General features: G+C 60.4%; 3 protein-coding genes across 3 annotated transcripts; 2 read left to right on the forward strand and 1 right to left on the reverse strand.

Annotated features, from left to right (window-relative positions):
- Positions 1-2,143: 2,143 nt before the first annotated feature.
- On the reverse strand, positions 2,144-3,884 carry GLOTRDRAFT_116124 (uncharacterized protein). Its single transcript, XM_007867984.1, has 6 exons — positions 3,635-3,884; positions 3,384-3,586; positions 3,278-3,303; positions 2,609-3,230; positions 2,392-2,555; positions 2,144-2,307 (listed from the first exon to the last, which is right to left on the reverse strand). Exons 1-6 carry the CDS (start codon positions 3,873-3,875, stop codon positions 2,172-2,174), a joined length of 1,392 nt encoding a protein of 463 aa, XP_007866175.1. The 5' UTR covers positions 3,876-3,884; the 3' UTR covers positions 2,144-2,171.
- Positions 3,885-4,077: 193 nt separating this feature from the next.
- On the forward strand, positions 4,078-7,396 carry GLOTRDRAFT_138729 (uncharacterized protein; the record flags this gene model as incomplete). The annotated part of the gene is made up of 4 exons (XM_007867985.1): positions 4,078-4,099; positions 4,155-4,332; positions 4,396-4,645; positions 4,708-7,396. 4 exons carry the CDS (start codon positions 4,078-4,080, stop codon positions 7,258-7,260), a joined length of 3,003 nt encoding a protein of 1,000 aa, XP_007866176.1. The 3' UTR covers positions 7,261-7,396.
- Positions 7,397-9,118: 1,722 nt separating this feature from the next.
- GLOTRDRAFT_60878 (uncharacterized protein) lies at positions 9,119-10,987 on the forward strand. Its single transcript, XM_007867986.1, has 7 exons — positions 9,119-9,376; positions 9,429-9,617; positions 9,686-9,874; positions 9,934-10,125; positions 10,176-10,378; positions 10,441-10,591; positions 10,656-10,987. Exons 1-7 carry the CDS (start codon positions 9,179-9,181, stop codon positions 10,770-10,772), a joined length of 1,239 nt encoding a protein of 412 aa, XP_007866177.1. The 5' UTR covers positions 9,119-9,178; the 3' UTR covers positions 10,773-10,987.
- The last annotated feature ends 614 nt before the right edge of the window (positions 10,988-11,601 follow it).

Consider the following 11,601-nt stretch of genomic DNA (forward strand, 5'->3'; position numbering starts at 1 on the left):
AACTGCTCAATAAATTGTTGAACTAGGCGCTGACTTAGCTGCCAGGTTCTACAACGTACCAGAACATACCGGAACTCTCTGGAATATTCTGGTATATTCCATTATTGTACAAGGGCACGGAGCTCATGTGGGTCAGTGACATCATAGGTGGAGCTCAGTAGGATTATAGATATTCCACGTAGCTTAGTCAGCCTATGGGCCACAGTGTATATAAACCCTGCAGCTCTACTGCCTAATGACAAGGGGTCGTTTATACGAGCTTTACCAGTAGCTACAGCATCCAACCAATACAGGTGAGTTGTGTAGGGCGCACTGTGCATGCTGCTGCCTCCATAACTCTTCATCATAAATAGCTACTGCTTTCCAGTCATACTGCTCCCGGAGCTTTTCCAGCCACTGCCACTGGGTGTGATGGACCACACTGCCTCTTCCTAGTGTATAGAGTGGTATTCCACCAAGGTGTAGCAACTTCCACACCATGTAAGTCACTATTCATGGAGATATATAGATGCACTGTGAATCTGACCCCAAAACACAAAGATGTTCATCAGCAAAATGGCAGCCTACGCTAAGAGAGATTCAGGTGCTAAGGACCGCTGAGGCGCCCATGCCAAGCTCCTTAGCTCTAACTCTCTGAGCTTCTTAGCTGATGCTCTAGAGGGGTGGCAGAGCAATATAGTTGGCTCCATTGATCATAGACATACATGTATTGTATACCAGTAAGACTAGACAAGGGTGGAGACTCGTAATTTGGGATTTGCAATTGTTGAAGGCAAAGGCAAAGCAGATGATATACCTTTAGTGGGGAAGGACTGCCATGTCCTTGTAGCTGAATGGTTATATTGTATGGTGTAAGTTCAGAAGGTGCTGGTTCAAATCGGTCCTGCTCTTATTTTTCCATTTTCTCCCCACTTATGTCTTGCCTGAATGTTCTTAGCGCCTTAATCAAGGACTAGCTAAGTTTCAGCACTGGGCTCAGGGATTGTTCTATTTGGCAACCAGCAGTCACATCAGTCACAGGTTTGAGAAACCCTTCCGAACTTGGTAACTTTGCAGGGGTTTCCAGTGCAACCCGGGTTCTTCTGTGGATGGTGTTGGATTTCGGGAGTCGGGATCGAGCTTGCGAGCTCGTGCCGTGTTGCGCGTGGTCAGGGGGGACCACCGCAAGCAGGCCCGACTGATAAGGTGGTAAGAAAATTCATATATATTTGTTGTATCTACTCGATGTACTGTACATGATTGCCCTTCCGGCAACCGACCACCTGGGACAGACACGCTCGTCTTCCATTTGCTTGGAATATTTCAAGAGATGGGGTTTGCCATATAGAATAATCCTGGGCTCAGGGGGTGGGCCCCCATGACTTAAGACCGCGGACTTGGTGTTGGAATTTTGGGGTTATCGGTCGAGCTTGCGAGCTCATGCATGATAGGACGGGGCCGCCATAGGCAGCTGTTGCAGGTGAATGTTTGTGCGGAACTCATATATAGTCGCTGTATCTACTCGTTGTATGGTATGCGATTGCCCTTCAGGCAACCAACCACCTGGGGCACCCGCACTCAATCTATGTTTGTCAGGATTATTTCAACACTTGGCACTTATTTCAAGTTATTTGCCTGAGACTCATTCTTGGCTTCGCTTAGACGGACGTGCCATTTTGCTGATGTTGCTATACCACAAGAACCAGATATGATATCTTCCTGCAAACACTTGCCAGCACCTCCCTGGATATGCACGATGAGATTTCTATCTTATCCCAGCCACCACATTCATTTTGAGTGCATTTGGACTGTCGTAGTTTTACGGATGTGATGATATAAAGCTACCATCAGATTCCACATTGCTTGAGTAAATAGAAGTCTACTGAAAAAAAAAATGGTGCAAAAATCCTTCAATCTACCTGTGTCCTCATGTGCACAATGAATCCTCCATCCATCCAAGACAATGGGGAAAGATGGATAGTAATGTCTACCAGTGACAGGTGCTTTGTATGACCCTGTAGAATTTGCTATGTATGGTCTTTCTGATGCCTCCCCTCACATCCACTTACTACCAGCAGGCAACAACAAAAGACAGCTCATGTTGACCCTCACATCTTCAGGCAAACGATTGAATTAATAATTTACAGAACAACATGAACAATACCCGTGACATGCGACACAAAGCACCCCGTCTAGTCATCCGTCTCCTCCGCTAACGTGAGGCGCTCGTGGCAGAGCCGTGCCACAAGCGCGCCGTCGATTGGTATTGAGTTGCCCTGGAACCCTTCGGGGTAAGCGACTTGGGGGACGTCGGGACGCGTGAAGGCCCTACAAGGAATGTGTGAATATCACACGGCTACGGGAAACAACTGCAACGCGAGAAAGCAAGAGAGACGGGCTTGTAGTACCCACCTGTCCCCCCAAAACCCGTAGTGCACCATCCCGAGCGCGCGCGTCGTCCACTCATAGTCGTGCGCGAACCCACCGGGGAAGAAGAACTCCATCACGGTCGAGCGGCGCTGGGGCTTCATCCAGACGAGACTCGTTAGCCCGTTTCCGTGCACGCCCATCATAATCTACAGCCGACGAGGTAAGAGAGCGTACATCTGCGAGAGAAGAAAGCACACACGGTCGTCCGCCCGGCAAGCTGCAGCTGCTCCACGCGGGACATCTTGTCCATGTTCGCCACGACGACCTCGTATCCGTACGTATCCCTGAGCTTGTACAGCTCCTGTACGAGCCGCTCGTGGTCCTCCTGCTTCAACATCCTCCTCCCCCATTCCTGGCGCGAGATATACGTGATCACGTACTTGTCGCTCGGCTGCATCGCATCGCTGAACCCCGCGAACTGCATCACGCTCCCACGAATCGTGGACCACCAATGCGCGCTGCCAGGAAGCGCGAAGGGCACGCTCGCCGTGCGCTGCGTCCTCAGAAAATTATACGCGTACATCGCGGCGCTGCGGTCCGCGAGGACGACGCGGTCAAGCACGCTCACGGCGCCCATACCCGCGCGCTCGGCCCAGTCGGTGTTGAACTCGAGGGCGATGCCGGGGAAGGCGGCGCGGAGCACCCACTCGTTCATGGCGGCGTAGTCGCGCCAGTGCGCGGCGTCGAGGTGGGAGAAGAGGAGGCGGCGGGGAGGGGGGAGGTGGGTGGAGCCGTTGGCGGGGATGGTGGGGTCGAGGGAGGAGTAGGTGCGCCAGAGGCCGAAGAAGAGCTCGGCGGACCAGTGGTAGTAGTGGGTGATGCTGTTGGGACGTTAGCCTGGCAAAGGGGAGGGGGGGAAGAGTCGTACAATTGGGCTGGGTCGTTCACCCACCACTGCACGAATCAGCGCAAAACTGAAGCAGGATCGGCGATGCACGTACCGAGACTCCATCTATTCTACTCGCACTGGGTACACCGAAAATCTCCCTTGCTTCTGCGGTACTAACAATCCGCATCTCCTGGTCTGTCGGCAAGCGACTGGCCACTTCGACGGGGCCGTTACGGATAGGGCGTCCTTTGGAGATTATTTTGGAGCGGTCTGGGAGGCCTTTTGGGTCGTCGGTGACGATGTAGGCCGTGCCATTATACAGATATAGTCTATCAAATATTGTCCATCCTGCAAGGTCTCAGGTCCAAGGCCGCTGTAGAAGGAATCCGAGCGTACCTGGGACGTGCGCAACTACAGTAGTCTCTGGAAATCCGTCTACTCGATTGCTGCCATATTCGTATGGCGTCTGGACATGCGAGGGATCGTAGGGAGCGATGGCAAGGTCTTGAGTCGCAGACGAGAGCTGGTTGCCCGCCGACTGCGTGCCAGAATGAGATCTCGAGACAAAAAAGACGAGGGAGAAGAGGAGGACGACGACGAGGGCGAGCTCGCGCGTTGTGGGCGTCGGGGGAGACATCCTTGGGAGGGTGTCCTCCACTGCCTGCACTGAGACTTTGAATGAGTGGGCAGCGAGTAAGCGTGAGAAACGAGACAGGCGGACACGTGCCACCGTGACGTCGCGACGCGTGACGAATGGCGTCCGCGTCGTTGTGTCACGCTGCTGTTGAACGCGGCGTTGGGATCCGTCGTCTGCATGCTCGTCGCTGCTGGCGACGTCGATGAACGCTGTAATGCTGCCTTGTAAGTCTGCCTTTAATGTCGTTTGTTGCGGTCGCTAAGCATTGCTTGGACGCAGTGCGGGTGCTGTACACGATTAACAGCTCACCGCAATACATCCTCGCGCGGTCTCAGCGCAAAACACCCGTCCAGCTCGTTCACTCCCCCCACGCTTCGTCGTCTGCTCAGCCGCCCCCGCCACCTTTATACGCTACCGTTCCCCTTAAGACATGTCTGGATGTCATCTGTCGGTGCAGGTATGCTTAGGATACTTGTCGCCTGGGCCTACCTAACTAATATGTGGTTCGAATGAATGAAAGCCCTGAGCTGCTACAGTTTCAATCTTGCGACTACTCTGTCTATTTACTGGATCCACTAGAGACATGCTCTACCTCTCCTTCCTTCGCCAGTGTCCTAGATACGCCGAAACCACAACAAGGCGTCGCAGTCGGCATGGGCCTGCTCTCTTGGGCGCTATCTGCAGAAGACGACGACGACGTCCCCGTTACGGGCACCATCATCAGAACCGGGCACGGCGAGACCCTAGAGGTCGTCTTTGCTTTGCGCGAGGTACGTCTATTCCAACATTTTTCGTAGTTGTTCGAAGTACCCTCCGCCGATACCTCCAATAGACAACCCCCGTCCAGCGTACTCGCGCTCCAACAGCCACACCTTCCCAGCCCTCCCAATCCTTTACCTTTACCCGCGCCTCCTCCGTCTCCAGCTCCACGACGACGACGACCGCCACCACCTCAAGCTCCCGCCAACCAAGCGAAGCCCCCACCCCCCAGCTCCTCTGGGACCCCTCCCCCTCGCCCGCACCCTCCGACTCCTCCACCGCTGCCTCCAAAGCGCGCGACTGGCCCGCCATCTACATCGGGCCCCAGAGCGCGCTGCGGCGCGGCCGGCGGCGCTACGACGAGGCGCCCGAGCGGCCCGCGAGCGTACAGGGGGGACGGAAAGACAAAGGGCTCCCGCCGCCGTTCGTCAAGGCCCCGCTCGCGCGCGCAGAGTCGGCGGTATCGGCTGCGGGGAGCGGGGATAAGGGGCGGGAGACGCTGCCGCCCGAGGAGCGGTTTAATTTGGTCAAGCCCCAGCCGAGCGCGGCGGACGCGCTCGCGGCGCTGGCTGCGCTGATTGGGTCGGCGCAGGGTGCGAGCGACAGCGGCAAAACCGACCCGAATGTCGCGCTGCTGTCCATCCTAACAGCTATCGACTCCTCTTCTTCCTCGTCGCAAGCCCAGGGCCGCATCCGGCGAACCCAAACTCAGGACCAAACCCAAGCCGACCCCGCGCTGCTCAAAGCCCTCGCGGACCTCCTCTCGGCCTCCTCTCAATCACAAGCCCAGGCGAGTACCCGCCGCACGAAGCGCAAGTCCATGGGGGCGGACGATGACGGCGAGGTTGTGTGCCTGGACAAGGAGAACGTCGACCCGGGCGCGTTCCGCCGCAAGGCGCTCCGGCAGAGCGCATCTGCTGCCTCGCTCAAGGGCGCTGCTTCCTCCAACCCGGATAGCAATGACAGGGAGAGGGAGAGGGAGGACAGGAGGAAGAGCTTCCCGACCAGCACAAATGCGAACGAGAATGGGAAGCGCCGGTACACGCTGGACGAAGTCGCCAGCCGGACGCGGTACACCCTGGACGAGGTCGCGGGGCGGAAGCGCACGCTCAGCGAGATGTCGAACAGCGCACCGAGCGCCCTCCCCGCCACTTCCTCCACTTCTATCCCCACCCACTCTTCCTCCTCCTCCTCCTTCCCCTCCCACCCTCACTCCCAGCCCCCACAATCCTCTTACTCGTATTCATGCCATCACCCTGCAAGCAACGTGCAGCAAACACGGCCAAGCAGCGCCATCGCACACCCAGAACCCGAACTCGTGCACGCGATCGCGCAGTCCGATCCCGTCCTCCCCGTGCACGGCCCGCGCCCGCGCGACCTGCCGGACACGAGCATGGAGGCGCTGCGCGTCGAGCCGGGGCGCGGGGCGCGCAAGCGCTTCCGCCTGCCGGCGTGGGCGACGGCGCCCGCGTCGGAGCCTGCTGCGCCGTCCACGGCTGATTGTGCGGGGGAGAAGGGGAAGAGGAGGGCGGACAAGGCGGGGAAGGCAGAGAAGGAGAAGGAGAAGGAGAAGAGTGCGCGGTCTTCGAGGTGCGGCAAGAGCAAGAGCAAGAAGGAGCGGGCAGCGGTGGAGGGCCGCCCGCCCCCGCCATCGGCCGCGCCGCGCACGGTGTCCCTCCCCTGCATCCCGTGCTCCCTGCCCATATTAGCCGCTTCCGCGGCCTCGCCGACCGGGCTCTCCATCAAACCGCCGCTCCCGCCGTCCAGCCCGATCCGCCCGCATACGAGGACGCCGCCGCCGCCGCCAGGCCCGGACGGCGGAAGCTCGCTGTTCACGCCGTCCCCCGCGAAGGTGCCGTCGCACATGCCCGAGCAGCCCGGGTCGCCCACGCCGGCTCGGACGCTGGCGTCGCCGCAAGCGAGGGCGCCCTGGGCGCGCTCGTCGCTGCTGTCCCCCTCTGCGCGGGCGGGGAGCGCGGAGCTGGACGCGCCGCCGAGCTCGCTGCCGGTGGCGAGCAGCGACTGCGAGGTTGCGCCGTTGGGCGTGGGCACGCGGGGCGGGGCGCACTGGTCGGTCGGGCTGCCGCCGTCGTCGCCGCTGCCGCCGTCGAGCCCTGCGCTCGGGGCGTCGTGCGATTTCGAGTTTGAATTTGACTTTGGGGGGAGTGAGGGGGAAGGCGGGGAGCGCGGGGATGAAGGCGCGGAGGGGGACCTGGACGTGCGCGACCAGGTGCTGACGTCCGAGTTGGCCGCGGAGTCGGATGACGCGCAGGGGAACAGGGGCCTCGAGATGGGGCTGGACGTCGAGCTGCCCTCGGTGGACGACCTCTTCTCGGGGGTGGAGCTGTACCCGACGGCGAGCTCGGACACGGTGTGCGGGGACGCTGCGTTTTCCTTTCCCCCAGCGCAGGAGGGGATGGGGATGTACATGACCGGCGCGCAGGAGATGGACTTTGGCGAGTTCTGGGCATGCATGAAGGGTGTCGGGGCGGGTGTCGGGGCGGGTGTCGGGGCGGGTGTCGGGGCGGGGAGCGAGGCAGGGAAGGAAGAGGATGGAGTGGATTATGGGAAGGTGGCGGAGGATTTGCAGGCGCTGTTTGGGTTTGAGGAGAGGATCACATTCTAGCTGACCTCTCCTGCGAAGGGGGAAGCAATGTGGTCTGCCAAGAGGCATTAGGAGAATGTGTCGCAGTAACTCGCTTTGTATCGCTGTGCTTGAACTTGCAAATTGTGTAGATATACGCCACAAATCAATCGAAAACATTGTATATTCAACTCTGGGCTTGGTCGTTTTTTCAAGTCAATTTGTTCTGGAATGTGTGTGCGGAGCGTACACGCGGACGCTCTGCACATGTCTGAACGCGTCAATCACGTGCACCAATTGTGGCTTGAGGTCACCTGACATGTGAGACGCGAGCACGCCATCGCTCGCCATCGTCGCGCAATGCGCAAGCCGGGGGAAATGAAAAACAGCGCGAGCGAGGGAACAGGTTGTATCTTTTCCCCCACTGCTGTCGTGCTTGTCGTCGTGTTTGTGTCCTCGGCGTAGACATTCGACAGTGTTGCTTTCCGCTGTGCCCAGCCTGGAAGCATTTGCAGTCGGCGTTTCGCAGAGGCTTCTGTGGTCTGTCTCTCGATGTCATGGTATCCCGCTCCCGTGGTCTGCCAGCCAGTCACACTCGGGACTGTGCCGTCTGTCTCGTTCTCAAGAGTCTGGTCCTGCTGCCCTTTTCTTGGTCGACGGTTGTCAGTTCCGAGTCTCGCTGCTGTTACATGCCTGCCACGTCCACGGTCGACGTGCTCAGTGTCTGTCATCGTTGCATCAAGACTGGCCATGGCTGTCACCGCCAACATTCGTCGCTCGCCCCACGCCGCCGACCCCGTCGAGTTTGAATCTCCGCTCTATCGCCCGAATTCCGAATTGCCAGACGCATTCCGAATTGCCTGCGCTCCTGACTGGCTCACCGGACGACCGCTCCCAACGCCGACCCCAATCGGCCCATCCCACTGCCTCCCAACACTCCTGCCTTGTTCCACGCTGTTCCATCACGCTCCTATCTGCGAGCCTCCCCGCACCCAACCGGTTATCCTTGGCTCGCCATTGGTCAGGTGCGCGGATGGTCCGTGCGAGGGCGGTTTCAGAGTGACGAGCAGGTGTTGGGCGGTATTCTAGAAGTCGTGTCTGCCAGTCCCATTACGTCTTTTTGTATCGTACTCATTCGTATAAATGCGAGCTTGTTTGTCCCCTGAATCCTCATCTGTACGAACCCTAAAACATGTCGAATCACAGCTCTTCGCGCTCCCCCTCGCCGGCTTCCGCGGCCTCTTCTCCGTCCGTCTCCTCCGAGTCCACTTTGCTCTCGTCCGTTGCCCCCTCTGCCCACACACTCATCGTCCTCCCCTCCCCCGCTTTCGCTGACCCCAAGTTCCTAGCTGCAGTCGCCGAGGAGTTGGAACCCAGCTCCGGTGACCTGCTCGTCCTTCTGGCGCGCGGGCCCGGCGCAGAGGATGAGGACTGGCTGCAAGACGCTTTTGCGCACCTCGGCCGCGAATATTGCGCCGACGAGAGCGCTTTTGTTCCGTCCGCTGAGCTGGGCTGGAGGGAGGTCCAATGCCAGGTTGGCGGTGAGTTGTTGAAAGGGTGGGATAGGCTCATGCTGAAATCGTGTAGGTGCCGGTGCGAAGTATTATGTGAAAGAGAAGGGGAGCCGGGCTGCGAGCCCTGCTCCCTCCGCGGATACGTTCAGATTCAAAGTCGATGCCAACGCGGGCAATGTAAAGGTCAGCTCTGCAGCCTTCTCAATTCTCGTCGCATGCTAAGCCATCGACAGTACACCCCCGCTGCCCTGCTGAACCTCCTCTCCTCCACGCGCCTGCGGAGCCTCTTCTCCCTCCCCTCCCCCTCCCACACGCACACCCTCCACATCCTCGAGCGCGCCCTCGTCTCCTTCCCGCCCCTCCCCCCGCTTCCCGCCGCCTTCGGCCTCCCCACGCGCGCCGACTGGGCGCACCTCTGGGCCGCCTGGGACACCGTCACGCTGCGCATGATCCCGCCGGGCATGCTGCACCAGAAGCCGATCGACCTCCGCCACAAGTGCCTCTTCTACATCGGGCACATCCCGACCTTCCTGGACATGCTGCTGAGCAAGACGACGGGCGAGGACGGGTGCGAGCCGCGCTGGTTCTGGAACATATTCGAGCGCGGGATCGACCCGCACATCGACGACCCCGAGCACTGCCATGTACGTCTGCGCTGCCCTTTCCCGCTCGTCCTGCCCAGCTGAGATATCGCAGCCCCACTCGGAGGTGCCGACGCGCGACGAGGACTGGCCGGCCCTCCCGCAGATCCTCGCGTTCCGCGACGCGGTGCGCGCGCGCCTCCTGCGGGTGTACGACGAGCTCGCCGCGGGGACGCGCCCGCTCACGCGCCGCCTCGCGCGCACGATCGTGTTGTGCCTGGAGCACGAGGGGTTCCACGTCGAGGTGCGTCTGTCCGTCAACCCTCGAGCGGCGTACGTACTGGTACTGGTACTGATGAGGACGGCACGCAGACGCTGCTGTACATGCTCATCCAGCGCGCGGGCACGGGCACGCTCCCGCCGCCGGGGCCCGTCCCGCCCTTCGAGGCGCTCGCGAGGCAGTGGGCGGCCACCCCGCCGCCGGCGACGCGCACGGTCACGCTCGGGCCTGCCACCGTCGTGCTGGGGCACGACGACCAGGAGTCGGAGGACCTGCTCGAGGTACGCTTGCCCCCCCCCCTTTCCCCGGAAAGCGCTGATGCGATCATGACGGCGCGCAGGAGAACGCGCTGAGCGTGGAGGGCCACGCGTTCGGGTGGGACAACGAGAGCCCGCGGCGCGCGGTCGCGGTCGGGCGCGTCGCGTTCGAGTGGCGCCCGGTGTCCAACGCCGAGTTCCGCGCGTTCTGGGAGGAGCGGGGGGCTGAAATCCAGATGCCCGCGAGCTGGGTGCTCGACGCGGGCGAGCTCAAGGTCAGCGCCCCTTCCCTCCCTCCCCCTAACGCTAACCGGTGCTCACTCAGGTCCGCACGCTGTACGGCCCCGTCGCGTTCGCCGTCGCGGCGCACTGGCCCGTGCTGACGTCGTACGACAACCTGGCCGCGTACGCCGCGCGCCAGGGCGGGCGCCTGCCCACCGAGCCCGAGCTGCGGCTCTTCCTCGACACGTACGACGCCGGGCACGCGGGCGGGGGCAACGTCGGGTTCCGGCACTGGCACCCCGTTCCGTGAGTCTCCTTTCCCCTCCCCCCCCCGCCCCCTGACTGGCCGAGCTGACGCGGGGTGACAGGGCGACGGCGGGCGTGGACGGCGGCAAGGGCACGAACGGCGGCGTCTGGGAGTGGACGTCGACCAAGTTCGACGGGCACCCGGGGCTCGACCCGACGGGGCTCTTCACGGGGTACTCGACGGATTTCTTCGACGCGGTGCACCACGTCGTCGTGAGTCCCCCTTGCTTCACCCCTCCCGTTTTCCCCAGCTGACTCGGGTGAATGGATGCTGCAGCTCGGCGCGTCGTACGCGACGATCCCGCGCCTCGCGGGCCGGCGGACGCTGCGCAACTTTTACCAGCACAATTATCCGTACCCGTGGGTGGCGGCGCGGGTCGTGTATGATGCGTGAGGGTCCCTTTGGCGGGGGAGGATAGCTGCTTCTTGGCCGGCTTCGCCTGGTGATATAGAGGATTGCCGATGTATTTGTATGATACTGTACATTGTTCCCTCCTTGCGTTATATCCTGGATGTTTTTGCTCTCGTCCTAGCGCGTATTCGATGCTTGTACCTATGTGATGTACTATGTGCAGTTAGTATGGATTTGCTTTGATCAAGCCCACCGACTGTGGCATATTCTGTGGCGGATGCGTTCATCGCGTCTCAATTAACACGCCACCCACCCGCATTTTACTCTGCGTGCTTCGCCGTGGCCCTGCTCGTTTGCTTTGTCTACGCGAACATCCAGGGTGCTAAGCTGCAGCCACATCCTCTCTTCCCCGGGTACCACCTCATCCGATTCGCCGAGCCGCCGTTCCAGGCGTACTTGTTTCCCGATGTAGTAAAGGAGGGGTACTGCTTGCTTGTGGGCAGCTTTCTCCTATACCGAGACTCTAAGCTGATCTTCTGTCTCCTTAGATTCCCGAGACACCGGTCCCGCGGGATCCGCCCACAGTCTCTTTCTGGAAGCATATTGCCGAGCTCCCACCAGTCGAGTATCGCGCAGGCAGCTGGAAACTCTGGAGTGGCGGCTCGGAGGTCCCGGATCAGATTCCAAACGCAGACGAAGACCATGTCTCTGTGTTTGTCGTTCCCTGGAATCAATACGAGCGACTCAACGAGTCGACCGACCGCTTGACCGAGCTACGAGAGACCGCCCTCTCACGCGATTATGGTCGGGAATCCCCCTCGCAGGGCGCTCCCTCTTCTAGGTTTCGAGCCTGCATGGACCTCAGCCGTCA

This window comes from Gloeophyllum trabeum, assembly GCF_000344685.1.
Source record: "Gloeophyllum trabeum ATCC 11539 unplaced genomic scaffold GLOTRscaffold_00007, whole genome shotgun sequence".
NCBI classification, from domain to species: Eukaryota; Fungi; Basidiomycota; class Agaricomycetes; order Gloeophyllales; family Gloeophyllaceae; genus Gloeophyllum; species Gloeophyllum trabeum.

Bases quoted from the DNA above. Each gene is read 5' to 3' on its own strand.
- GLOTRDRAFT_116124 (XM_007867984.1), bottom strand. From the start codon at position 3,875: ATGTCTCCCCCGACGCCCACAACGCGCGAGCTCGCCCTCGTCGTCGTC. The intron at 3,587-3,634 runs GTACGCTCGGAT...GAGACCTTGCAG, and splicing joins TGTAGTTGCGCACGTCCCAG to GATGGACAATATTTGATAGA. The intron at 2,308-2,391 runs GTGGGTACTACA...CATTCCTTGTAG, and splicing joins TACGGGTTTTGGGGGGACAG to GGCCTTCACGCGTCCCGACG.
- GLOTRDRAFT_60878 (XM_007867986.1), top strand. From the start codon at position 9,179: ATGATCCCGCCGGGCATGCTGCACCAGAAGCCGATCGACCTCCGCCAC. The intron at 9,377-9,428 runs GTACGTCTGCGC...GAGATATCGCAG, and splicing joins ACGACCCCGAGCACTGCCAT to CCCCACTCGGAGGTGCCGAC. The intron at 10,126-10,175 runs GTCAGCGCCCCT...GTGCTCACTCAG, and splicing joins TCGACGCGGGCGAGCTCAAG to GTCCGCACGCTGTACGGCCC.